General features: G+C 46.7%; 1 protein-coding gene across 3 annotated transcripts in view; it reads right to left on the bottom strand.

Moving 5' to 3' along the window:
- Positions 1-27,973, bottom strand: part of NAA35 (N-alpha-acetyltransferase 35, NatC auxiliary subunit) — a 356,679-nt gene that overhangs the window by 231,971 nt on the left and 96,735 nt on the right. For all 3 annotated transcript variants that reach the window (XM_033927824.1, XM_033927815.1, XM_033927834.1), the window contains exon 5: positions 2,221-2,295. In XM_033927824.1, coding sequence (XP_033783715.1) covers positions 2,221-2,295 — 75 coding nt within the window. The remainder of the gene's footprint in view (positions 1-2,220; positions 2,296-27,973) is intronic.

Genomic DNA, 27,973 nt, shown 5'->3' on the forward strand with positions numbered 1-27,973 from the left:
AAAAACACACTCTCCCGCTGCCCGTGTTCTGATGCAACGGGAGAGATGCCCATTCTGCAACGTGACATAATCAAGCTCGAGGAATGGGCATCGACATGGCAGATGAGGTTCAACGTGGATAAGTGTAAAGTGATGCATATCGGTAACAAAAATCTCATGCACGAATACAGGATGTCCGGGGCGGTACTTGGAGAGACCTCCCAGGAAAGGGACTTGGGAGTTCTGATCGACAAGTCGATGAAGCCGTCCACACAATGTGCGGCGGCGGCAAAAAGGGCAAACAGAATGCTAGGAATGATAAAGAAGGGGCTCATGAACAGATCAGAGAAGGTTATCATGCTGCTGTACCGGGCCATGGTATGCCCTCACCTGAAGTACTGCGTCCAGCACTGGTCGTCGTACATGAAGAAGGACACGGTACTACTCGAAAGGGTCTAGAGCGACTAAGATGGTTAAGGGGCTGGAGGAGCTGCCGTAGAAACTGGGCCTCTTCTCCCTCGAACAGAGAAGATTGAGAGGGGACATGATCGAAACATTCAAGGTACTGAAGGGGATAGACTTAGTAGATAAGGACAGGTTGTTCACCCTCTCCAAGGTAGGGAGAACAAGAAGGCACTCTCTAAAGTTGAAAGGGGATAGATTCCGTACAAACGTAAGGAAGTTCTTCTTCACCCAGAGAGTGGTAGAAAGCTGGAACACTCTTCCAGAGGCTGTTATAGGGGAAAACACCCTCCAAGGATTCAAGACAAAGTTAGACAAGTTTCTGCTGAACAAGAACGTGCACTGGTAGGGCTAGTCTCAGTTAGGGTGCTGGTCTTAGGCCAGAGGGTCGCCGCGTGAGCGGACTGCTGGGCATGAAGGACCACTGGTCTGACTCAGCAGTGGCAATTCTTATGTTCTTATTCTCTCCGCTGCATCACAACACCCCTTCTCTAACATCCTGACCACGACCCCTGGCAGCAGGAGAGATGACCACTCTCTCCTGCTGCACTAAAAAAAAAAATCCTGCCTGAATGAACCCGAACGCGCCCACCCACAGAAGGGGCCTTAAACAACTTGGGCAATCAGAGCCTCAGGCCCCTCCCTGGTGCATCCTAGGATGCACCATGGAGGGGAAGGCCTGTCATTTTGAAGAGGCGGGCATGCTGGCCAGAGGGAGTAGACATCATAAGTAAGGTAAGAGTGAGGGGCGGGGATCGTCAGGGGCACAGGGGTGGGGGTGGAATGTTGCGTGATGGCAGGAGGGAGTGGGCATTTCTCTTGCTACCGGGGGGTGTTGGAGGTGCGTTGCATGGCAGCGGGAGTGACCATCTCTCCCGATGCTGGTGAGGGGGGTGTCAGGGGTACATAGCTTGGCAGTGGAAGGGAGTGAGCATCTCTCCTGCTGCCATAAGAGGAGGGTTCACTTGATGGCAGCGGGGGGAGTGGGCATCTCTCCCGCTGTTGGCGGGGATGTGTGGTCAGAGGTAGAGGGGGCATTGCTTGGCAGCAGAAGGGAGTGGGCATCTCTCCTGCTGCAGGGGGAGGGGGTTGGTTAGTAGTGTCAAGTGATTGTGCAACACAGCAGGAGAGAGTGAGCATCTTTCCTGCTGATCTTCAATTTGCTTTGGGTTTGTTTGTTTTTTTTAATTCTTTTACTTTGCGTGTGTGGGGGGGGAGGGGGGTTCTGAGCTGACAAACCTTACTTTCCTGTCAGTGCCTCAGCCAATCAGTGCTCAGACAGTCACCAGAAAGTAAAATTTTGGCCGCAAATGTGGCACAACAAGGTTAGAGAATCGCTTGGAGTGATCATTTTAATATTAATGACCTGATTATACTACATTTCCATAGCAGTATCGGAGACTGCTAGAAAACTCGGAAAAGATCTTGGTAAGCCGTTTTGATAATCTGCCACTAAAATACCATCCTCTGAGTCATGGTAGGGTGGATATCGTGGATAAGTGGAAGTGCACTGAATTTGTTTACTAAGTATTAGCGCGCTAACAGGCACTAGTGGATCCTAACATTTAGCATGCATCTTTATAACCACAAAATGCTTGTCATTTTAAAAATTTCAGTCTATACCATCATTTGTTTCAAACTTGCTTCTTCACAGAAGGAATACACAAGAAATAAAAAGTTGAATCAAGACCCCAGTAAATAGAGTTAACAAATTGATATTTAAGCATTTGATTAAAATACAGAACATAAAACACTCCAGGAAGCAGTAAAATTTCTTACCAGGCAACAAAAGCAGGTGTCTATGATCCCTATGAGCTCAGGCATAGTCAAATCTTTTATTTTAATTGTGGCATCCTAAAGCGGAATGCAAAAGAAAATGGAAATTATTTCTAACAATTGTTCTTTGAATAAATAATATAATTAGCTGTAATGAAAAAATGATACAAAGGAAAGTTGGAAAAAAACATCAAACACACAAACTACATTCAAAGGAATGTTCTTACATGTTTCTTATTAATAGCTCTAATTTCTTAAACCATGTAGGACCACTGAAGAAATATATCAAGATATGGTACAGAAAAAACATGTGAAGACACCACAGATACACACAAAGAGAAAGTGAAGCTGCTTACCTGTAACAGGGGCTCTCCATAGATAGCAGGAAAATGCTCTCCATAGATAGCAGGAAAAGTCCTCAAACTGATCTTGTGTGTCGGTGCTCTCCCCTAGCAATAAGCCTTTTGGCTTACTGACCATGTGCAGGGACTCCCACCTTCAGTGGCTCCTTCCCTCTTTAGCTCAGTTTTGTCTGTAGCTGGAGAAGGTATATTCTAGTAGGGATGGTGGGAGTGTAAGTGTGGCTATATTCCCCTGCTATCTACGGAGAACCCTTTTAAAGGTAAGCAACATCGTTTTTACTGAGACAAACAGGAGAGGATACAGGCACACTCGTTGGCGAGTCTCAAGCTACAATGTGCATCAGGGTGGAGTTGATAGATCAGGAGCAAATAGGCTGCATAGGACGGATATCCAAAATGAATGCCTTGTGCTGTGCTGTAATGCTTATTAAAGTATGAACTGAGGACCAGGAAGCAGTTTTGTAGATGTCCTGTATCAGGACTGACTGGAAGTTTGCAACTATAGAAGCTGTAGCGCATAATCTGTGCGCGCTGATCTTGCCAACCCGGGGAGGTGGGTGGGTTGTGAGAATATCTGCCTGCTGTCACTGGATAAAGCAATGTTACTTACCGTAACAGTTGTTATCCAGGGACAGCAGGCAGCTATTCTCACTAGTGGGTGATGTCATCCGACAGAGCCCCGACACGGACATCTTGAAAGCATGTCTTGCTTGAAGAAACTTAGAAGTTTCGAGATGCCCGCACCGCGCATGCGCCAGTGCCTTCCCGCCCGATGTACCGGGCGTGTCTCCTCAGTTCAGGTAGCTAGCCTGAGAAGCCAACCCAGGGGAGGTGGGTGGGACGTGAGAATAGCTGCCTGCTGTCCCTGGATAACAACTGTTACGGTAAGTAACATTGCTTTATCCCAGGACAAGCAGGCAGGTATTCTCACTAGTGGGTGACCTCCAAGCTAACCCCAATGGGATGGTGGGAGAGTTGGCAATTTAAGAGAACAAATTTTGTAACACTGTTTGGCCAAACTGTCCATCCCGTCTGGAGAAAGTATCCAGACAATAATGAGAGGTGAATGTATGAACCGAGGACCAAGTGGCAGCCTTACAAATCTCCTCAATCGGTGTCGATCTGAGGAAGGCTACAGAGGCTGCCATTGCTCTGACCTTATGGGCTGTGACCTTACAGGGAAGGGATAATCCAGCCTGGGCATAGCAGGAAGAGATACAAGCCGCCATCCAGTTAGAGATGGTGCGCTTCGATACAGGTCGTCCCAACTTGTTTGGATCAAAGGAGACGAAAAGTTGAGGAGCAGTTCTGTGAGGCTTTGTGCGATCCAAGTAGAAAGCTAAAGCACGTTTACAGTCCAGAGTGTGCAAAGCAGCTTCCCCAGGATGAGAATGAGGCTTTGGAAAGAACACTGGAAGCACGATGGATTGGTTGATGTGAAATTCAGAGACCACTTTAGGCAGGAATTTCGGATGAGTACGAAGAACCACCTTGTCATGATGGAATACAGTGAACGGTGGATCCGCCACTAGGGCCTGAAGCTCACTGACCCGGCGAGCAGACGTGAGGGCCACCAGAAAAACCACCTTCCAGGTGAGATACTTAAGTGGAGCCTTGGCGAGAGGTTCAAACGGAGGCTTCATGAGATGAGACAGGACAACATTAAGATCCCAAACCACAGGGGGAGGTTTGATAGGAGGGTTGACATGAAAAAGACCTTTCATAAATCTGGAAACCACAGGATGAGCAGACAAAGGTTTCCCCTGTAGAGGCTGATGGAAAGCCGCAATAGCACTCAGGTGGACTCGTATGGAGGTAGACTTGAGACCAGACTGAGATAGGTGTAGAAGGTAGTCCAATACAGAAGAAAGGGAAGCTCGCTGAGGTTCCGTGGCATTGGAAATACACCAGGAGGAGAATCTAGTCCATTTTTGGGAGTAGCATTGTCGAGTAGCAGGCTTCCTGGAAGCCTCCAAGACCTCCCTCACTGCTTGAGAAAACTGGTGAGGAGTTATGTTGAAAGGAACCAAGCTGTCAGGTGAAGGGACTGCAGATTGGGATGAAGTAGTGAACCTTGATGTTGAGTGAGTAGTGAAGGAAACACTGGAAGAAGTATGGGCTCCCTGCTGCTGAGTTGAAGTAGAAGGGAGAACCAAGGTTGTCTAGGCCACCGAGGAGCAATTAGAATCATGGTGGCATGGTCTGATCTCAACTTGACCAGAGTCTTTTGAATGAGAGGAAAAGGAGGAAACGCATATAGGAAGCGATTCCCCCAACCCAGCAGAAAAGCGTCTGCCTCGAGGCGGAGAGGAGTGTAGATCCTGGAGCAAAACTGAGGCAGCTTGAAGTTGTGGGGGGCTGCAAAGAGGTCTATCTGAGGCGTCCCCCACTGTGCAAATATCCGATGAAGGGGTTTGGAATGGAGCGTCCATTCGTGAGGTTGGAGAAGACGACTCAATTTGTCTGCCAAGACATTGTCCTTCCCCTGAATGTAGACAGCCCTGAGGAAGGTGTTGTGGCGGACCGCCCAATCCCAGACTCGAAGAGCTTCCTGGCAGAGGGAGGCCGAGCCCGTGCCCCCTTGCTTGTTTACATAATACATGGCGACCTGGTTGTCGGTGCGAATTAGGACCACCATGTCGTGAAGCAGATGTTGAAAAGCTTGAAGAGCATTGAAGATGGCTCTGAGCTCCAGAAGATTGATTTGATGGAGTCGTTCCGCACTGGTCCAGAACCCCTGAGTGCGAAGACCATCCAGATGAGCTCCCCATGCATAGTTCGATGAATCGGTCGTGAGAACTTTCTGGTGGGGAGGAGATTGAAACAGCAAACCTCTGGATAGATTCGAAGAGGTCATCCACCAGAGAAGAGACTGCCGAAGAGCAGGAGTGACTACAATGTGGCGGAACAATGGGTCGGACACCTGAGTCCACTGAGATGCCAAGGTCCATTGAGGAATTCTGAGATGTAGTCTGGCAAAAGGCGTCACATGAACTGTGGATGCCATGTGACCCAAGAGGACCATCATGTGTCTCGCTGAGACGGACGGGCGAGAAGACACCGACTGGCAGAGTAGAAGAAGAGCATCCATGCGCTGAGGAGGAAGGAACGCTCGAAGTTGGATGGTATCCAGGACCGCCCCGATGAAGGGGAGAGTCTGGGTGGGCTAAAGATGTGACTTGGGAAAGTTGATCTCGAAGCCCAAGTTCTGCAGAAAACAAATCGTAGTCAAGGTCGCCGAAATGACCTCTGGGGCCGACGGGGCCTTGATGAGCCAGTCGTCGAGGTATGGAAACACCTGGAGACCCATGTTCCGGAGTGCAGCGGCCACCACCACCAGACACTTCGTGAAGACTCTGGGCGAAGAGGAAAGGCCAAATGGAAGCACTCGATATTGCAGATGTAGATGTCCCACCCGAAATCTGAGGAACTTGCGGGAGGCCGGATGAATCGGGATGTGAGTGTAGGCCTCCTTGAGGTCCAGAGAGCACAACCAATCGTTCTGCTCGAGGAGGGGATAGAGAGAGGCAAGGGTCAGCATACGGAACCGCTCCTTGACCAAAAACTTGTTGAGGACTCGAAGGTCCAAAATGGGCCGCAGATCGCCCGTCTTCTTCGGAACCAGGAAATATCGGGAGTAAAACCCTTGGTTCTGCTGATCTAACGGGACTGGCTCGACGGCCCGAAGCCGAAGCAAGGCCTGAGCCTCCTGGAGAAGAAGGGCGGTCTGCGTTAAGTTGGAAGGATACTCTCTTGGAGGGTGGTCCGGGGGGACCCGTTGGAAATGAAGAGAGTATCCCTCTCTTACGATGGTAAGGACCCAAAGGTCTGTGGTGATTGACTCCCATCGATGACAAAAATGATGGAGACGACCCCCTATGGGAAAAACAGGGGAAGACAGAACGTTGGTTATGCTCCCTGGAAGAGAGTCAAAAAGGCTGAGTAGCCTTGGGTGCAGCCGGCATCTGAGGCTTCTGCTGAGTCTTTTGCGGAGGCTGTCTCTTTGCAGGCTGTCTCGCAGGAGGAGTCTGCCTCGGTTGATAACGCCGCTGGTAAATTTGAGGCGGTCTAGAGGGACGAGACTGCTGAGGCTTCGGTTTAGGACGCAGAATAGACTGAAAAGACTTTTCATGGTCCGACAGCTTTTTAGTAACAGTTTCTATAGACTCATCAAATAGATCAGCTCCTGCACAAGGTACATTTGCAAGTCTGTCTTGGAGGTTCGGATCCATATCGATGGTTCGAAGCCACGCCAGGCGACGCATGGCAACCGAACATGCCGCAGCTCGAGCCGAGAGCTCAAAGGCATCATAGGAGGATTGCATCAGTTGAAGGCGTAATTGGGACAGGGTCGCCACCACCTCTTCAAACTGGAAACGAGCCTGAGCATCGATGAAAGGAATGAACTTGCGGAGCACCGGCAAGAAAAAATCCAAGTATGAAGAGAAGAAAAAGTTGTAGTTGAGCACTCGAGTCGCCATCATCGAGTTCTGATAGATACGTCTACCAAACTTATCCATCGTTCTCCCCTCTCTGCCCGGAGGCACGGAAGCATAGACTTGGGAGGGATGAGAACGTTTGAGAGAGGACTCGACTAGAAGGGACTGATGAGAAAGTTGAGCTCCCTCAAACCCCTTGTGGTGAACGATGCGGTATCGAGCATCCAGTTTACTGGGAACTGCAGGCAAGGAATACGGTGTCTCAAAACAGCGCATGAAAGTCTGGTCCAGCAGCTTGTGTAGAGGAAGCCGAAGTGTCTCCGCCGGAGGGTGAGGTAAATGCATGGTGTCCAAATACTCTTTAGAATATTTGGACCCAGTGTCCAAAGTCACATCCAAGTCATCCGCCATCTGCCGTAGAAAGGATGAGAAAGACAGTTGGTCTGCCAAGGCCGGCCGACGAGACGGACTAGAAGACGTGGAAGCCTCCGGGTCCATGGAGAGCTGAGATCGGCAAGGAGAATAGGAGGCAGATGGTTCCTCATACTCTGGCCCCTCCGGCTGGGACACATCCGACGAGGAGTATCCCAAACGCTGCATCTTCTTCTGCGGAGACACCTCCGAATGACGGGAGGAGTGCCGAGAAGAGTGCCGAGATCGATGCCCCTCCCGGTGACGGGACGGAGAACGAGATCTTCTATGCATCGATTGATCCTTCGAAGCCTCAAAGGAATGGATAGGGCTCGATGCAGTGGATCGCAGAGGTGGCAGAGATGCGGATTCACGCAGCGCCACCCATGTCTGGTATGGAGTGCGGAAGAACTCCTCCTGCGATGCAGTATGCCCAGGACTACGATTATCAGGAGCCGCCCTAGCACCCTGTTGGCGTGGAGGTGTAATGGGCTCCAAAGGTGGCATCTCAGGAAGGGAAGCCCTCCTGGAGGATTCCGCCGCCCTCCGCCGATCCCCCTCGTCGAGCAGAGAGATCGAACGACGAGGAGGAGGGGGAGGGGGCGGACCGCCCTATGAAACCGAGGTCGGAATCTCACCGTGAATGTTGGCGATAAGCCGGGGTCCCATAGTGCGCATAAGCTCGACAAACTGAGCTTCTAGCAGGGATCGAAGCGAAGCCGATATGGAGGGATCCGCACCGAAAGGGGGTCCTCCTGCACGGTCTTCGCGTTCCTTCGTGGCCAAGTGCTTCTGCTTGCTAGCTTTAGGCACTTTGATGACCACGGGAGGGACAGTGGAAGGCGGTACCTGAACCGAGGAGACGGAGGCAGGTGCCGATGCTGAACTCGAAGCTGAAGCCGGGACAAACGATGCAGGCTTCACGATGCTCGATGCAGGAGTCGCAGACGTAGGTTTCGAATGGACCGGCGAAACCTCAACAGCCGCAGTAGCAGAGATGTCCTTGGCAGTCTCCATCGACTCCCAGAGCAAGCAGCGCCGCTTAAACGAGCGCGCAGTGAGCGTGGAACAAGGCCGGCACGATTTCGGAACGTGTTCCGGACCAAGACACTGAAGGCAGCGTCGGTGTGGGTCCGTCAGCGAAATCGCACGCTGGCACTTGCTGCACTTTTTAAAACCGGTGATTGGTCGGGACATAGGCCGGAAAATCGACGCTGCAAGGTCGAAGCCGCTAGGCCGCAGCCACGAGGCCGGCCCGGCCGAACCGCCGGAAGAAATAATTTTAAGTTTTTTTATTTTTTTTTTAGAAAAATAAAGTAAAATTGAAATAAAGTCAAAGAAATAAACAGAAACGCGGGTAAAGAAGGCAAAAAACTGAAATTCAGTCAGCGCAGAATGAAGACAAACTTCTCAGCTCCGCGGAAAGAAAAGAACTGAGGAGACACGCCCGGTACATCGGGCGGGAAGGCACTGGCGCATGCGCGGTGCGGGCATCTCAAAACTTCTAAGTTTCTTCAAGCAAGACATGCTTTCAAGATGTCCGTGTCGGGGCTCTGTCGGATGACATCACCCACTAGTGAGAATACCTGCCTGCTTGTCCTGGGATAACACCTGTTACGGTAAGTAACTGTGCTCAATCCCAAGACAAGTATACAGCATATTCTCACATGTGGGTGACCTCCAAGCTAACCAGAATGGGATGATGGAAGTGTTGGCAATTTAGGAGAATAAATTTTGTAAAACTGCCTGGCCGAAATGGCCATACCATCTGGAAAAATAATGAGAGGTGAATGTATGAACCGAGGACCAAGTGGCAGCGTTGCAGATTTCCTCAATAGGAGTGGATTTAAGGAAAGCTGCTACCGCCATGGCTCTGACTTTGTGGGCTATGATGACTCGACTCTGTAGATGCAGTGCAGCCTGAGCATAGCAGAAAGAGATGCAAGCAGCCATCCAGTTGGAAATGGTGCACTTGGAAATTGGATGTCTCGACTTGTTTGGATCAAAGGAGACAACAGGTTGAGGAGCAGATCTGTGTGGCTTAGTGCATTGCTAGTAGAAAGCCAGAGCTGTTTCTCCAGGATGAGAATGAGACTTAGGAAAAAACACTGGAAGTACAATGGATTGGTTGAGATGCAATTCTGAAACCTCTTTAGGTAAGAATTTAGGATGAATACAGAGCACCACCTTCTCATGATGGAATACTGTGAAAGGTGGGTCCGCTACTAAAGCGTGTAGCTCACTAACTCTGCGAGCAGACGTGAGAGCAATGAAAAACACCACTTTCCAAGTGAGATATTTCAGATGAACCGAAGCCACTGGTTCAAAAGGAGGCTTCATAAATTGAGCAAGAACAAGAACATAAGAATTGCCGCTGCTGGGTCAGACTGGTGGTCCATCGTGCCCAGCAGTCCGCTCAGGCGGCAGCCCTCTGGTCAAAGACCAGCACCCTAACAGAGACTAGCCTTACCTGCATACATTCCGATTCAGCATAAACTTGTCTAACTTTGTCTTGAATCCCTGGAGGGTGTTTTCCTTATGACAAACTTCAGAAGAGCGTTCCAGTTTTCTACCACTCTCTGAGTGAAAAAGAACTTCCTTACGTTTCTACGGAATCTATCCCCTTTCAATTTTAGAGTGCCATCTCGTTCTCCCTACCTTGGAGAGGGTGAATAACCTGTCCTTATCTACCAGGTTTATTCCCTTCAGTATCTTGAATGTTTCGATCATGTCCCCTCGCAATCTCCTCTGTTTGAGGGAGAAGAGGCCCAGTTTCTCTAATCTTTCACTATACGGCAATTCCTCCAGTCCATTAACTATCTTAGTCGCTCTTCTCTGGACCCTTTCAAGTAGTACATTGTCCATCTTCTTGTACGGCAATCAGTGCTGGACGCAGTACTCCAGGTGAGGGCGCACCATAGCCCGGTACAACGGCATGATAACCTTCTCCGATCTGTTTGTGATCCCCTTTTTATCATTCCTAGCATTCTGTTCGCCCTTTTCACCGCCGCCGCACAATGCGCGGTCGGCTTCATCGACTTGTCAATCAGAACTCCCAAGTCTCGTTCCTGGGAGGTCTCTCCAAGTACTGCCCCAGACATTCTGTATTCGTATTTGTTACCTACATGCATCACTTTACACTTATCCACGTTGAACCTCATCTGCCATGTCAATGCCCATTCCTCGAGCCTGATTATGTCATGTTGCAGATCTTCGCAATTCCCCTGCGTCTTCACTACTCTGAATAACATCTGCAAATTACCTCACTCGTCATACCAATGTCTAGATCGTTTATAAAGATGCTGAAGAGCACGGGTCCAAGCACCGAGCCCTGCGGCACCCCACTGGTGACACTCCTCCAGTCCGAGTATTGCCCATTTACCCCCACTCTCTGTTTCCTATGATCCAGCCAGTTTTTAATCCACGTGATTATTTCAACCTCTATTCCATGGCTAGCAATTTTCCGAAGTAGTCGTTCATGTGGAACCTTGTCCAGATATACAGTGTCGATTGGGTCGCCTTTGTCTATCTGACTGTTTACTCCTTCAAAGAAGTGCAGCAAGTTCGTCAAACACAATCTGCCTTTGCTAAAACCATGCTGACTGGTCCTCATCAGCCCATGTCCGTCAAGGTGATCAATGATGCAGCCCTTTATCAGCGCCTCTACCATCTTATCCTGTACCGAGGTCAGACTCACCGGTTTATAGTTTCCCAGATCTCCCCTCGAACCTTTCTTGAAGATCGGCATAACATTTGCCACCTTCCAGTCTTCCGTAATCTTTCCCGATTTGATCGACAGATTGGCTATTAGTTGAAGCAGTTCAGCTATGGTCCCTTTCAGTTCCTTGAAGACACTCGGGTGGATGCCATCTGGTCCCAGGAATTTATCGCTCTTAAGCCTATCAATCTGCCTACATACCTCCTCTAGACTGACCGTCAATCCTGTCAGATTTCCCAAACCACTGGAGGCGGTTCGACAGGTGGCTTGACATTGAAAAGTCCTTTCATAAATCTGGAAATTACAGGATGAGCAGAAAGGGGTTTCCCTTCAATAGGCTCTTGAAAAGCAGCAATTGCACTGAGATGGACTCAAATGAATGTGGATTTGAGGCCTGATTGAGATAAATACAAGAGGTAATCCAAAACTGAAGACAAGGAGTTTCAAGTTTCAAGTTTATTAGGATTTTATATACCGCCTATCAAGGTTATCTAAGCGGTTTTTACAATCAGGTACTCAAGCATTTTCCCTATCTGTCCCGGTGGGCTCACAATCTATCTAATGTACCTGGGGATATGGAGGATTAAGTGACCTGCCCAGGGTCACAAGGAGCAGCGCAGGGTTTGAACCCACAACCCCAGGGTGCTGAGGCTGTATACTGAGGCTCCTTGTGATGAATGGTGCACCAAGCAGAAAACCTAGTCCATTTCTGGTTGTAACATTGTCTAGTGGTAGGCTTCCTAGAAGCCTCTAAAATGTCCTTGACAGATTGAGAAAACTGTAGAGTGGCAATTAGGTTGAGAGGTACCAAGCCGTCAAGTGTAGACTGCAGGTGGGATGAAGCAGAGACACCTGACTCTGTGTAAGCAGAGAGGGAAAAACTGGTAGAAGTAGTGGTTCCCTGCTGCTGAGTTGAAGTAGAAGGGATAACCACAGTTGTCTGGGCCACCGAGGAGTTATCAGAATCATGGTGGCAGGTTTGTGTTTCAGTTTGACGAGTGTCTTGAGAAAAAGAGGAAATGCATATAGAAACAGATTTGTCCATTCCAGAAGAAAAGCATCTGCCTCGAGGCGATGAGGAGAGTATATCCTGGAGCAGAATTGAGGCAGTTTGTTGTTGTGGGGAGACGCAAAGAGATCTATCCGAGGAGTCCCCCACTCAGAAAAAATGTGATTGAGAGACAAGGAATTGAGTGTCCATCCGTGAGGTTGTAGAAGACGACTCAATTTGTTTGCCAGACAGTTTTTCTCTCCTTGAATATAGACCACTTTTAGAAAGGTGTTGTGAAGTATTGCACAATTCCACACCTTTTGAGCTTCCTGGCAGAGAGGGATAGATCCTGTGCCTCCCTGCTTGACGTAGTACATGGCAACTTGATTGTCTGTCTCTAGGAGGATGGGGCATTCCTAGCTCTTCCAGAAACTCCTTAGAGTATTTTGAGTCAGATTCTAAAGATATTTAAAGATCTTTACTCATTTTACACAGGAACTTGGTAAAGGATACCTGGTCTGAAGAGGAATGACTTCATTGAGGAGAAAGTGATCGAGAACCCCTCGAGGTACCTCTCATAGCAGAGAACAAAGGTGAAGTTTCTCTGGAGCATTGATACCTGATATCTGAGTCCAGAAGCAAAGATAACCCTCTTCTGGAATGTGAAGAGAACCTCATAAGAGAAGAACTTGACTGACGAGAGCAGTGAGGTTCCATAACAGGTTTCCTCGACGAAGGAGTGTGTGGTCTTGAAGAGCCTCGATGCCTGGAGAAACGAGACCTGTCTCGAGAAGAAGACCTGGACCTCGATGGAGAAGTACGTCTTGAATCACAGTCTCAGGATTGAGTTGGATCCAGTCTGGAAGATGAATATCGAGGCGTCCTCACCCTGTGCCTCGAAAAGGGCAACACCTTTGTGAAGAATGTCACCAGCAGCCTCAGGGCAATGAGTCCTGGGACACCGAGACAAGAAAAACTCTTGTGAGCCGCTGCGGACAGCACAAGGAAAGGAAAAGAAATGTTAACAGAAGGAAACACCACCTCACCAAGTAGGTAATCTTCAAGTAATAACTGGGTTTATTCTTGAAACCAAAATAAATCAAGCTAACTTGCTTGCTTTCATATTAATCAGTTCAAAACAAAACACAAACTTTTCAGGATGTTCAGTGAACAAGAATAGTCCCAAAACAATCAAAATATATCATTAATCAGTCTCTGAGTAAATGTAGGTTAGATGCAGTTCCAAACACAGAAGGCAAATCTTCCCTAAAGCTGTGGCTGACTCTCCAGCCAATTAACAGTCCAATCACTGGGAAAAACTTCAAACCAAAAACAGTCTCTTGTGCTGATATCTTCAGCCTGAGTCAGTGCTACGGCACTGACCCTCCCAGCAGCTGACGTGCTGGCCAGGCAGTGTGTTCCGTGTGGTAACAACTTTGCCAACAATAGGCCCTCTATCCCAACACTGAGAACGGGGGCAAACCCCACTGCCTGGGACTGGAACAGTCCTTCCCCTACCCAGGGGAAACAGAAAAACACTCAAAATTCAAAGCAAGTCTTTCACAGTTCTCACAGGTGCCACCAAACACCACAGCTCCTTCAGGGTTACCAAAAAGAAAACTTTGAAGTAGTTTAAATAAGCAAGGTTTCAGTAACTCACTTAGGCAATTCCAACTACTTGCCTCTGGAACAGCAAACTTCCATGGGCAGGACTTCATTCTGTTACTCAGCATTTAGCTCCGGGTCCAGCTCCATGTCCTGAGGAACTTCAGGCATGCAGAGAGGCGGTTCCGCTCCAGCCTCAGTCAGCTCCATGCATTCCAGATGGTGGCTGCCGTTCAGAGCTCTCAACCCTGAGCACCGCTGCCTGTCCTCTAACTGCTCTCCCTGATTATGCTTAGGCCTCTCTAACAGCTCAGCTCTTTGGGATAACAGTCTGCAGCCACGCCCCAAACCCTCAGGTGAAAATGATTTCCTGGGAACTAACCTAGGAACAGACAAAACAACAGACATCAAAGTGTTTCGAAAATAAATCAAAACAGTTCTATTCAAAAAACACGTCCTTACTTACTAATCTCCTCCCACTCGTACATGCTTTCTCCCCCGTGAATAACACATTAGTCAATCCCTCGAACCATACCTACCAAAAAATATCCAGATTCCTAAATAAGCATCTACCACATGTATCCAATAAACTTCTTCCTTCAATGTTAGGTAATCTTCTTCTGTTACCCGAATATATTGTAATTCTTCACTGTATCCTGTAAGTACTTGAATCTTTACTATGTAATTCCATCGGATAAATTCAGATATCTTCTAATTTGTAATTCTCAACTGTATCATGGAATGTACATGAATCATTGTTATATAATTCTCTCGGTAATGTCCAGATATCTTCTAATTTGTAATCCGCTTAGAATCGCAAGGCACAAGCGGAATAGAAATCACTAATGTAATGTAATGTAATGATTGTGTGGGGGATGGGAAACCTGCCCTTCTGCTCTCCCGCTCCCTCTATAGGTCAAAGAAGGAAAGTCATCCAATGTCTCAGTTTGGGGTTTAAATGGAGCTGTTTGTGGGGTGTCAGCTCTTGAACTGTGCACTGCTCTGGGGACACTTCTAGCAGGCATAGGCTGCATACCACAAGAGGTAGGGCTGGAAGTCGGAGAACGAGGTCGAGACATCAAGTTCAAGTTTATTAGGTTTTTATATACCGCCTATCAAAGTTATCTAAGCGTTTTTTACAATCAGGTACTCAAGCATTTTCCCTATCTGTCCCGGTGGGCTCACAATCTATCTAACGTACCTGGGGCTAGGGAGGACTGAGTGACTTGCCCAGGGTCACAAGGAGCAGCGCAGGGTTTGAACCCACAACCCCAGGGTGCTGAGGCTGTAGCTCCAACCACTGTGCCACACACTCCTCATCAAAAAGGACTTGGCTCCTTGTAACCAGGTATCTCGAGGCACTCTTAAGGACTCGACTCCTTGTATAGAGTGTGTAAATTCATTTGGAGGCACTCGTAAAGACTCGACTCCTTGTACAGAATGACCAGATTGAGCCTAGGACTCGACTCCTTCAGTGTTCTCCCCAGGGCCTTTTAGCCGGGCGTACTGCCCAGCTAATTTAGATGACCACTCGGCGAATCCTTCTGCTGCCATCGATGCTCCTTCCCGGACTGACTCTCTGCCGAAAATTTTGTTTGACGCCTGCCTTTTTTTTTTTTGCCAGCATGCTTTTACTTGCTTCGGGCCTTCCTCGTTGCCGGGTCCTGCCTACTTTGTTCCGCGAAGGCAGGACCCGGCAGTGAGGAAGGCCCGAAGTAAGTAAAAGCAGCAAGTTGTAAGCTTACCTCCGGGGCTATATCGTGTACGTGCCGGCTTCCCTTCTCTTCCTTCCCCCCCCCCACGGGACGCAACTTCCAGTTTCGGAGGAAAGAGAAGGGAAGCCGGCAAGCACATGATAGAGCCCCGGAGGGAAGCTTACAACTTATTGCTTTCACTTGCTTCGGGCCTTCCTCGCTGCTGGGTCCTGCCTTCGCGGAAACAGAAAGTAGGCAGGACCCGGCAACGAGGAAGGCCCGAAGCAAGTAAAAGCAGCAAGTTGTAAGCTTCCCTCCATTGCTGATCTATGAAAGATAGGTAAGCGATGGAGGGAAGCTTACAATTTCCCTAGCGACTCTACCGACGGGTTTGTGAGCTGGGAGGGATGGGAAGAGAAATGCTGCTGCTGCATCGAATAGGTGATGGGAGGGGGAAGAGAAATATTCTGCTGCTGCACACATTTTGGGAGGAAGGGAAGAGAAATGTTGCTGCTGCACCCAATTTTTTTGGGGGGAGGGGAAGAGAAAAGCTGCTGCTGCACCCAATTGGAGAGGGGGAGGGGAAGAAAAATGCTGCAGCAGCATCTAATTGGGGAGGGGGAAGGGGAAGAGAAGTGCTACTGCAGCACCCAACTGGGGAGGGGGATGAGAAGTGCTGCTGCAGCAGCACTCAATTGGGGAGAGAGGGGAGAATGAAGACCAGGGAAGGTCGAGGAGAGGCAAGAGACACCAAGACTATGGGAGGGAGGGAAAGGAAAGGAGCTACCGGACCATGGAGGAGGGGAGAGATGTCAGCGCATATGGGGGGAGGGGGAGGATGGAGATCCCAGGGCATGGGGGGAAAGAAGGGAAGGAGATAGAGATGCCAGACCATGGGGTGGAGTGGGAAGGAAGGAAGGAAAGGAGAAGAGAGATGCCAGAGCATAGGGGAGGGGGTGAAGCTGAAATGAATCATGTACAAAGGAGAGAAAGGGCACAGGATATAGTTTATTGAAGGGACATAGAAAGAGGGAAGATGCCATATGGAACAGAGAAAGGGCGGACACTGGATGGAAAGGGCAGAGAGGGTGGACAGTAGATGGAAGGGATAGAGAGAGAGAGGGCAGAGGCTGGATGGAAGGTACAAAGAGAGGATAGATGTTGCATGGAAGGAAGGACAAATGCTGAATAGAAAGAAGAGAGTGAAGAGAAAATGATTAAAGCAGAAATGACAAAAGGTAGAAAATTTTTTTTTGTTGTTGTTGCTTTACGTAGAATCAAGTAGTATTGTAACTGTATTAATTAAAGTTTATAAATAGGAAATTGAAATAAGGCAGTTTTTTTGGGACTAAACCCCTTTCCTCAGGTCAGGACAGGATACCATAACAGCAGGGGTGCCCAAATGGTCGATCGTGATCGACCAGTAGATCGCAAAGGCAATGTGAGTCGATTGCGTTGCCTTTGCAATCTTTTTCTTCCTGCCTTCCCGGGACACGCCAGGCACGTACAAGTGCCAGACTCACAAGACTTCACCTCCAACGTCAATTCTGACGTCGGAGAGGTAGTTCTGGGCCAGCCAATCGCTGCCTGGCTGGCCTGGAACTTCCTCTCCGACATCAGAGGTGAAGTCTTGTGAGTCCGGCGCTTGTACGTGCCTGGCCTAGCTCAGAGAAGCAGCAGGAAGAAATTGGCGTGGTGGCTTAGGGGGTAGGGAAAGAATCAGGGAAGTGGAGAAATCGGCGTAATGGCTGGGGGTGGGGCAGGGGGAGAGAGAGAGAGAAAGAAAGAAAGGCAGAAATAAAGAGGGGGCAGGGGGAGAGAGAAACAGGCAGTCAGGGGGAGAGAGAAAGAGAGACAGAAAGAAAAGGGAAGTGGCAGAAAGAAAGAAATATTGTATTTGCAGTCAGAAGAAGGAAGTGCAACGAGAGACTCATGAAATCACCAGACAAAAAGGTAGGAAAAATGATTTTATTTTCAATTTAGTGATCAAAATGTGTCCGTTTTGAGAATTTATATCTGCTGTCTATATTTTGCACTATGGCCCCCTTTTACTAAACTGCAATAGCGGTTTTTAGCGCAGGGAGCCTATGAGCATCAAGAGCAGCGCAGGGCATTCAGCGCATCTCCCTGCGCTAAAAACCGCTATTGTGGTTTAGTAAAAAGGGAGGGGATATATTTGTCTATTTTTATATAGTTGTTCCTGAGGTGACATTGCATAAAGTCATCTGCCTTAACCTCTTTGAAAACCCACTGAATATAAATGATAATTAAGATTTTCTCTGTGTACAGTGTGCTTTGTGTTTTATAAAATTTTATTGTTGGTAAATCCTTTTGACTTGGTCATTTTAAAAGTAGCTCGCAAACCCAAAAAGTGTGGGCACTCCTGCTGTAGAGCCATTCTTGTATGACTGGATAAGCTATATTTATCTTTTTTTTTTAGTTGTTTAAATTCATGCAGAAATAAATAGCTAGATTGAACCTAATTACTTCATTAACGCCTTTCCCTTTTTTAAACTTCTATACCATTTGAAAGAGGGCAAATATCTAATTATTCCCTTCTAGCATTGGATGCTTCTTAAATTTAGTAAAAATATTCTGGCACAAGTGTCAAACCTTAAAAAAGGAAGTCATATTGAGCATTGGAAAATAATAATAATTAACAAATAAAAATAGTACACATTTAGGGCTCCTTTTACTAAGTTACGAAAATGGTTTTAGCGTGTGCTTAGCACCCACAGAATTACCACATGCGCTAGACGCTAATGCCAGCGTAGCGTGGAAGTTTGCGCGTGGTAAAAATGTTAGCGCACCTTAGTAAAAGAGGGAGTTAATTTTCCCCACCACCAAATTTCCCCATCACGCCCCACCTGGCTACTTTTTCATGCCACCCAGCTGGAAAAAATTTCTGGGGAGAACACTTGTAATACTGCTGAGTGCTCAGGCTGGACTGCAGGAAGCAGAGTCGAGGCAGAAGTCAACTTGGCAAGCATGTTACCAAACTCCTAATGCAGAAGAGTTTCTAACATATTCTGGAAAACCGGCACCAAGACCATTGGATCTGGTACATTTGGTGTGGCTATAGTCTCTGAGGAGGAAGATCGCGAAGAAGAAAGAGGTCTTGATTTTGAGACACGTTTCTTGGGAAGCTTCAGAACCACCGGTTCTAAGGGTGACATGTCCAGAGGAGTTGGCTTAACTATCTTACGTGAGGGAGACAGTGAGGATAATGGCTCCTCAAGAGATGATTTAGCTGATTTCCCCGAAGACGAGGACTTCCCAAACAAGGAAGGTTTGATTAAAGTCGAGGTCGAGGTGAAAGGCAATAGACTTCATTGGATTCGGGGTCGAAACCAGGGCTGGAACTGGGGTTAAGGCCTTAGGTAAAGGCCTATCCATACCACTGAATATTTTTTCTATCTGAACTCGATAACGTTTAAGGGCTCGAGTCTGAAGCGTAGCACAGCGGGCACACGACTCCGGACGATGGTCAGGTCCTAAATACTGTACACACCATTTGGGTGAGTCAGTGAGGGAGATCGTGTGCTGGCACCGGCTACACTTCTTGAAGCCTGTGACCAGCTGGGACATAAAATGAAAAGCAGCCGCAACTAAAATCGAAGCCCGCAGGCTGAGGCCGCGGAGTAGGCCCCGCCGTGACATGAAAAAAATAACAAACAAAACTTAATATTTGTTTTTTTAAAGAAAATGAAATGCGCAATAAACACAGCAACCCTGTCAGGAAAAAACAAGAGCTGCGGTGAGAGAAGGCACGAGAAGAACTAAGTCTAGCGCAGAGTGTCGAAACGAGGACTTCTCAGCTCCATGGAAAACTGAGAACTGAAGAGATGCTGAGGAGACGCGCGCCCTACGTCGAGCGGGAAGGCACTCGTTCATGTGCAGTGCGGCAGTTGCAAACTTTCTAAAAGTTTTACAAGCAAGTCTGCTTGCGAGGCTGTCCGCATCGGGGCTCCGTGGAAGAAGTCACCAGTGTTCTCCCTAGCGCCTTTTAGCTGGGCGCTCCGCCCAGCTAATTTTGGTGAGCGCCCGGCTGTCAACTCGGAAGGTCGCGAATCCTGCTGCCGCTGCACAACAGTTTTTTGGTTTATTTTTTAAACTCTCACCGGCTTGGGGACCCCCTGGGCTGATTTAACACAGCCTGAAGAGCCGCCGGAAGTACACAAATCAATCCTCGATGCGGGGCCCATATCCAAGAGGTTACAACCAGAGACTGACTCACCCCATGATCTCGCACATCTGAACATCGGGATCAGAAACCAAAACATCTCCAACTCCCGGTTAGATTTTTCAGTCACTTGCTCAGTTAAATCCAGTATATAGGCAGACTGAAGAGCCAATCCTCACTTCATGGGGCGGGCCTGTAACAGTCTATCACAGAGGGGGGAGGGACATGGGTTAGGAGCAAGAACAGCTCACTCTCCTGGTCTGCATGGGAGGGGAGGAGAGAGAAGATGGGTGACTAACGCTATAGGAATCGAGGTCTGTGTCATGCCCAGGCCAATTGCCTCAAAATGGAGAATCCGCTTCCACTAAAGGGGTCGTGGTCAAGAAGGAAATGACATGTCTGCGGATAGTATTGATTTTACTGCAACAGAGCTGAAAAAAGGACATTCTCAAGACAACCAAAAAATAAACTACAGGAGCATTTCAAAGGCACGCTGACAATCGCATGCCGGACATTTGCGTGCCACGGCACACTGAGACCTGACAATTTTTTATTTTTGAGGGTTACGAAGTAATCCAGTTTTTGAGGGGGGTTTCCCTTCGTAACTCTCAAAAATAAAAAATTGTCGGGTCTCAGTGTGCGCTGGCGCACAAATGTCCAGTGAGTGATTGTTGATGCCTTTTTTTGGTTGCCTTGAGAATGTCGGGTCTCAGTGCGATTGTCGGCGCGCCATTGTCCTGTGGTCACCGGGATTTCTGAGGAAGAAGGTCCAGCGCAAAGTTAAGTTTTCTACAGCTCCTAGCAAAGTAAGGTGAATTTAATGTTTGTTGACTCTGGTTGCCAATTTGACCTGCATTAATACTCAGTTTTATAATTGTTTAATCTTTCTAGAGCTCATACCCTTTTTTGCTCACCTAGTTTGTGTTAATTAAAATCTTTATCCTATTGCTTCTGTTAAAAATCGTTATCTGGAAGTTTAGGGGTTTTTTTTCCCTCATTAAGGTTAGTTGCCTATAACATTTTTTCTGTTATATCTGATATCTGACCTATCAAATAGGTCTTTTGTTTTCTTGAATACTAGAACTTTCTTTTGTGATTTAGAAAATAAGTACAGGAAAAACACATGGTTTTTAGGATTAGTAAATTAGAAAGCAGTAATGTCCACAAAATGAAAGTGCCAAGGAGGGGGGTTTAACTCCCCCCCATGAGTTGAGAGTTGATCATGATCAGTGAACTTGGATACTAGATAAAAAAAAAGATTTTGTACTCTTTCTAGTTCTGACTCTCGCCTCCTTCAGCTTTTTCTCTTCCTTGTCTGTTGCAATGTTCTGCACCACATTTTAGGTGCATGGGCAATCTGGCTTCTGGGGTTTTTCAGCTTACTTGTGGTGTCACTATCAGCATAAAATGGACATGCCCTTGAGAGGGAGCATGACCTCTTACAGATCTATTTGAATGTGGAATTCAGCACCTAGCCAGTGCTTGCATTGTATTGGGTCATAAAGCTTGCATAAAAGTTTGAGTTGTCCTTTCATTTTGACGTGAACCTTTTGAGTTTGGAGTTAATCACAACAAAGAGTTCATTTTATCGTGTTTCCTTTGGGCTTTATATTTAATCTCTACTCAATTAACTGATTACAGTAATTCATTTTCTTTACATTTTAATTTGCTGGTAGTGCTGCCCGATTCAGGGGGAAAAAAATTTCGATTTGGCCTATTGAATTGATTTTTTTTATTCAATTCACTTTTCCTGCTGAATCAGGTGTTTTCCTTTTCTCTAATAGCCTGGTGGTTTTATTTTTGTAGCCTCTTCACCCCCGACCACCTTTGCCCTCTCCAACTCCAAACAGGTGCTGTGGTATAAACAAAACAAAAAAAGACTTTTCCTCTCTCTGATAGGTCCTAGCTCAAGCTCACTAATTGCCTCTTTCTTACCCTTCTCTTTTTTACTTTTCAGCTACCTATCAAATTTCCATCTTCTCGATGAAGTTAAAGAAATACTTTTAAAACCAATAGGAGGAATTTTTTTTCACTCAAAGAATAGTTAAGCTCTGGAAGTTAATGTAGCTGGTTTTAAGAAAGGTTTGGACAAGTTCCTGGAGGAAAAGTTCGTAGTCTGTTATTGAGAAAGACTTGGGGGAAGCCACTGCTTGCCCTGGATCGGTAGCATGGAATATTGCTACTTCTTGGATTTTGGCCAGGTACTAATGACCTGGATTGGCCACTGTGAGAACGGGCTACTGGGCTTGATGGACCAATGGTCTGACCAAGTAAGGCTATTCTTATGACTCCCGCTTCAGCCTGACTTTTTTTTTAAGTGCCAGCAAGCGAATTGAACCCATGCTCTGAAACCGGAAGTTATATCAGGGGGGGAGGGAGGAGTAGGGAAGCCAGCATGCACAGTGTTAGCAGTATAGCCCCAGAGCATGAATTCAATTCACTACAGGCTAAGGTGGGAAATAGGGAAGAGAGGGAGTCGAAAGGAGGGAGAGAAGCTTATAACTTGCTGCTCTTGCTTGCTTCGGGTCTTCCTTGCTGCCAGGTGGGACCCGGCAGCGAGGAAGGCTCAAAGCAAGCAAGAGCAGCAAGTTGAATTAGGGGCAAGGCTTGAATTAGGGGCAAGGCTTACTGCTGAAGCACCTCTAAAAATATGTTGGGGAGGTGGAGGAAAGGACCCAGCATGAGACCTGCCGGGTTTGACACCCCCGAGGTCGGACGGACCCTCAAACAGGACCCACCCAAGCTCAGTCTGTCATAAAAACAGGGACTAGGAATCCTGAACAAAATCTAACAGCCCTACAGAAGAGAGATGGATACAACTCACTCACACTTGCTGGAGACTGAGAGAAGACCGAGGTAATTAGGGGGAGTAACCTATTAAGTACCATTCCAAAGTTTTGTCTCAGTCTCCACCTGCTGGTCATGATGAGATATAACCTGCTTGTAAGATGCCTATGCCGGTCTGGAGAGTTGCTAAAGAAAAGCTGTTTTCCATGTGAGGTACATGAGAGAGGCAATGTCCGGTGGTTCAAGGATAAGTCCATGAGCTGGTCCAAAACTATGTTGACTGGGGAACTCTTTTAGATTTTTTTCTCTCTGCTGCAGAATTTTATGAAGGACAATTCTGCGCTTCTTCAAAATGCTCTTTCCCCGCTTCCTTCAGTGACAGTTCACCAATCTCCTCTTCGGATTGACCAGTGTCCTTCATCAGACATATTTTGCCCAGATCGCACTGCCCTTCTCCTCAACAAGAGTCTTCACCTACTCATGACCGAGTTGACTCTCCTGATGCTGCACTTATAGCCGCAGATTCAGCATTTCTAGGTCACTGCAACCAGACCAGGCGGAGGACTACTCTTATCCTAAGTGTCTTCAAAAGATCTCCAATCTTCTTCACCTCTCTCAAGCAGTCACACCAGCTGATAAGAAGGATTTTCAGGCGATCCTACAATTTTGTAAAACTCCTTCAAAAGGCATTGTGGCACTACCAGTGCATCAAATCCTTCAAGACCTACAATTGGCTAATTGGAAAAACCTCCATTTCATCTACCTGCCTTGCCCTGCAACTATGATAAAACAATTACAGACAATCCAAAACACTGCACTCAGACTGATCTACTCGCTAAGAAAATTTGACCACGTCACCACTGCCTACCTAGACTCACACTGGTTACCAATACAAGCGCGAATCCAATTCAAATTATACTGTCTATTATTCAAAGCAATAAATGGCTCAGCCCCCAATTACCTAAACAACCGCCTGAACCAAAGCCTCACCGCTAGACAAAGAAGATCTAAGACTCCATTTACCTACCCCCCACTCAAAGGCACCCAGCGTAAGAAGATGTTTGACAGTCTACTAGCAACACAAGCAGCGAAATTGGACCACTCCATCTCCAACCTGCTGATGACAACAAGCGATTTCAAATTTTAGCGCAAAGAAATCAAAACCCATTTATTCAAAAAATTTATACAGATGTCATAACTCCAACCTGGATTCCCCTCAGTGTGACTCCCCCATCCTCCCTTCTTCACCAGTTACCCTTCCCCTCAAAGCCCAAGCTTGTCAACTGCTTCCCTATCTGCATATATACTGAAACTGCACTATATCCTATCTGTACAGCATCCCGAATTGTATATCCACTGGAATAGCCCAATCCTCCTTGCCGTATCCCATTCCCTAAACTATACTACACCATTCTTCTTGTAACTCCTCTGGAAATATTCTTCTTCTCGTAGAAGTCTCTTTGTAATCATCCTGAAAATGTCCAGATGTCTCTTTTGTAATCTGCCCAGAACTGCAAGGTTGAGGCAGAATAGAAATCAGTAATGTAATGTAATGTAATTTAATCTCTACTTCTTCCAGACGTCTTGATGCGAAGTACAGGGTTTAAAAAGCACCTGTCACGATCTACAAAAGCTACCACATCACGCCATGGCCGCAGTGTCAGCCATTCCTAAATCCAAATCCTCAAAAGCCCAGTTCAATTCACCTCCAGGGAAGGATCACAGTTTCTTAGATTCAATGGGACGTAAAGTCTACCAAGGGTCCATGATCAATTCAAAAATCTTGGCTTATCAATTGCAGATTTTGCATTTTCAACACTCCATATAACAGCAACTGGATATTGCTTCACTTGCAGAAATTCAAAATTTATACCTAGCACTGCAGGAATCTACTTATCATAGTCTGTTTGGTGAACAGGTTAACCCTTTCAGGACCATAAGGATCGTAGGCCAATTTTTGTGGTTTTGACGACATTTTTATGGTAAAAAGGGCTTGCAGATGCCAAAAAATTGATTTTTTTTTTGTGAAATATCATTATTTTTATTTAAAAAATCACACTTCTGGCTTATGGACAGTGTGGCAAGTGAATCTTCTCGTCAATCTGGCAACGACGCTAATGAATGAATGTCGGAACCAGTTTGTTTACATAAAGGCAGTATCATATGGAATCCGTACATATCAAATTTAGAACTGTAGACTATCCCAATCAAAATTTATAGGATTTTAAAGTTATGGGACAAATATGTCCCTTGGTCCTGAAAGGGTTAAGGAAGATTCTACAGCCATGTGAGAGCTCTCAGCACATGCTCAAGATCATCTTCAATCTTATCGTAAACCTCCCTCTTCTTTGGCATTCTGGAGATCATACCGCCTACAATTTTTACCTTCGGAGGCATTTTACTCCCTATTTATGACCTCCTCCGTTGAGATCTCAATCTTTTTCAATGTCACAGAAACAACATTCACAAGACTGTAAGCAACTACTCAGCTCCCTCCATTCAAAACTACTCCTATTTTTGACCTCCTTCCAGTGTGTATGTGTGTGTGTGTGGGGGGGGGCTATCCCATTTTTTTCTCCACATGGCAGGAAGTCACCACAGACTAATGGGCCCTGACAATCATTTCTCAAGGCTATTCATTCAATTTCTTTCCTCGTCATATCTATTCTTATCTTCCTCCACCGTCCAACACTCCACATCATCACATTCCACAACTCACGATGGAAATCGCTTCACTGCTACAGAACAACCCAATCAAAGAGGTTCCTCAACACAAACATTTCCAACGTTTCTATTCCAGGTTCTCTCATACACCCAAGAAGATGCAAGGTCTTTGCCTACCCTCAACCTCTGTCCATTGAACAACTTTCTTACAACAGAAAAGTTTTGAATGCTTTCTCTGCCAGCAATCCTTCCATGTATCAGCCAAAATGTTTGGTTGGCCGCCTTGGATCTCAAAGACGTGTATACTCACAAATGTTTGGCAGTAGTAGCAGCCGACCTCAGGAAAAGACATCACATGGTATTTTCTTACCTAAACGACTGGCTCCTGGTAGCTCACTCCAAAGAGAAGCTCTTGCTTACCATTCAAACCACAGTGCATTCCCTCCAAGCGCTGGGCTTTCTAATTAATTTCGACAAATCACATTTACAGCCTGTGCGTTGCCTCACGTATACAGGCACATGGCTCGACACTGTCACTGCAAGGGTTTATCTATCAGAAGAGTGTCATCAAACAATCATTACTCTGGCACATCTGATTAAACATTCTTCCGCTATTCCAGCAAGCGAAATGTTGCATCTTTTAAGTCATATGGCTGCATCTCTTCCTCTAGTGCCGCATGCCAGACTTCACATGTGTCCGCTGCAATGGCACCTCAAACTCAATTTGAATCAGCATTTTCAGAATCAGGATTTTCAGTCTCTGACTACTTTAATTCCTCTTTCTGACAAAGTCAAAGTTTCCCTATCCTGGTGGATTCACTCTCCGGCCCTCAAACAAGGATGCCCGTTTCAGCCTCCACCTCTTTTTCTCACCATGACCACAGATGCCTCCAACAAAGGCTGGGGAGCTCATCTTAATCACCTTCAGACTCAAGGTATTTGGTCAAAAGAACTCCAATTTCACATCAATCTGCTGGAGCTTCGTGCAATTTATTATGCGCTCAGAGCGTATTATGCGTTCAGCAGGTATGTGCACAACACACGACTTCTAATTCAAACAAACAACCAGGTAGCCATGTTCTTTCTGAACAAACAAGGGGGGGTGTTCAAGATCCTTACCCCTTTGCAAAGAGGCTCATTGTCTATGGACCTTTGCTCTCTCCCTCTCCACGGAGATGCAAGCAGTATGCATTCCAGAAAAAAATGAATGTCACTGCAGATTCCCTCAGTCGAAAGCTCGATCCTCACAAGTAGACCTTAAACTTGGAAGTACTACATTCCTTTTTTCTCCGAAGGGGCACTCCCGTGATGGATCTCTTTGCTTCCACAAACAATGCTCAGTGTGCCCATTATTGCTCCCTACGTCCAGCTCCCCATGCAGTCACAAGGGATGCTTTCTCAATTCCATGGACTTCCAATCTGTTGCATGCATTTCCACCGATTCCTCTCACCTCCAAGGTTCTTTAAAAGACCAGAGACAGAGCTCAGCTAATTCTCATAGCACCTCATTGGCCCAGACAGATCTGTTATCTCATCCTTCTGGATCTTCTGGATGCACATCCAATAACGTTAGGGAATCATCTGTCTTTTCTGTTCCAGTGGGATACTCACCTACTACATCCCAATCTTCGAAGCCTACATCTCACAGCATGGTAATTGAACGATCAATCCTCGCTGATGTGAGGTCTTAACAATCTTCGACCTCCACTTCATGCTCTTCCTTAAGCCTGGGATCTCAACATTGTGTTGGACCAGTAGATGAAGGATCCCTTTGAGCCCTTGGGATCTGCTCCTCTACAGCTCTTAACATGAAAAAAAGCTTTTTTAGTGGCCCATACTTCGGACAGAAGAGTTAGCGAACTGCAAGCACTGATCATCTATGAACCATATCTTCACTTTTTTTCCCAATAAAATACTTCTTTGTACTCATCCAAAATTTCTTCCAAAAGTAGTTACGGACTCTCACATCAATCAGTCCATTTCTTTGCCATCATTCTTTGCCATCATGGTTCTTCAATGGAGCAAACTCTTCACAACTGGATCGCAAGAGAGTGGTACTTTACTACCTAGATACGACTGCTTCTATCCATACCACCAATCAACTATTTGTTTCCTTCAATACAGCTACTAAAGGACATGCAATTTCTAAATGAACTATATCTCCATGGATTGCTAATTGCATCTCTTTTTTCTTATAAGAAAGCTTCCATGTCTCCTCTGGGTCACATTGGAGCACATCAAGTACAAGTGTTAGCTTCATCAGTTGCAAACTTGAGAGCAGTTCCTATATAAGATATCTGCAAAGCAGCAACTTGGTTTTCGGTTCATACGTTTACTAAGCATTATTGTTTAGACCAAAGTTTAGCACACGACATTCAATTTGGACAATCTGTTCTTTCAATTTGTTTCCACTTTCAAAAAAAAAAAATTAAAAAAGGAAAGAATTGATTGCCTTCTCCCATTTTCTTGTTCAAGCTAGTAACTCACCAACAAGTGGAGCTGCATTAACCTGTTTGTCTTTAGAGAAAGTAAAGTTGCTTACCTGTAACTGATGTTCTCCGTAGACAGCAGGGGAACTGCCCTCCATCCCCTCAAATCTACTTACTTAATCAGCTGGAGACATACTGACAGGCTATGAGGGTGGAGCTCCAGAGTCAAGTTGGCTGCACATGCCCAGCAGAAAAAACCCCAACCCCAAAACTACTGTATCTAGGGGAGAGTTCCGCTAGACAGGCTGAGTCCAGGGACTTCACCAACAAGTGTAGCTGCATGCACCTGCTGTCTATGGAGAACACCTGTTACAGGTAAGCAACTTTGCTCTCTCTGAACATAGTGTGCATTAAGATGACATTCATTCTAGAATGGGTTAAAAAAAAAAAAGACAAAAATATTGTTGGCTGCC

Source organism: Geotrypetes seraphini, chromosome 1 (genome assembly GCF_902459505.1).
Source record: "Geotrypetes seraphini chromosome 1, aGeoSer1.1, whole genome shotgun sequence".
Classification (NCBI taxonomy): domain Eukaryota; kingdom Metazoa; phylum Chordata; class Amphibia; order Gymnophiona; family Dermophiidae; genus Geotrypetes; species Geotrypetes seraphini.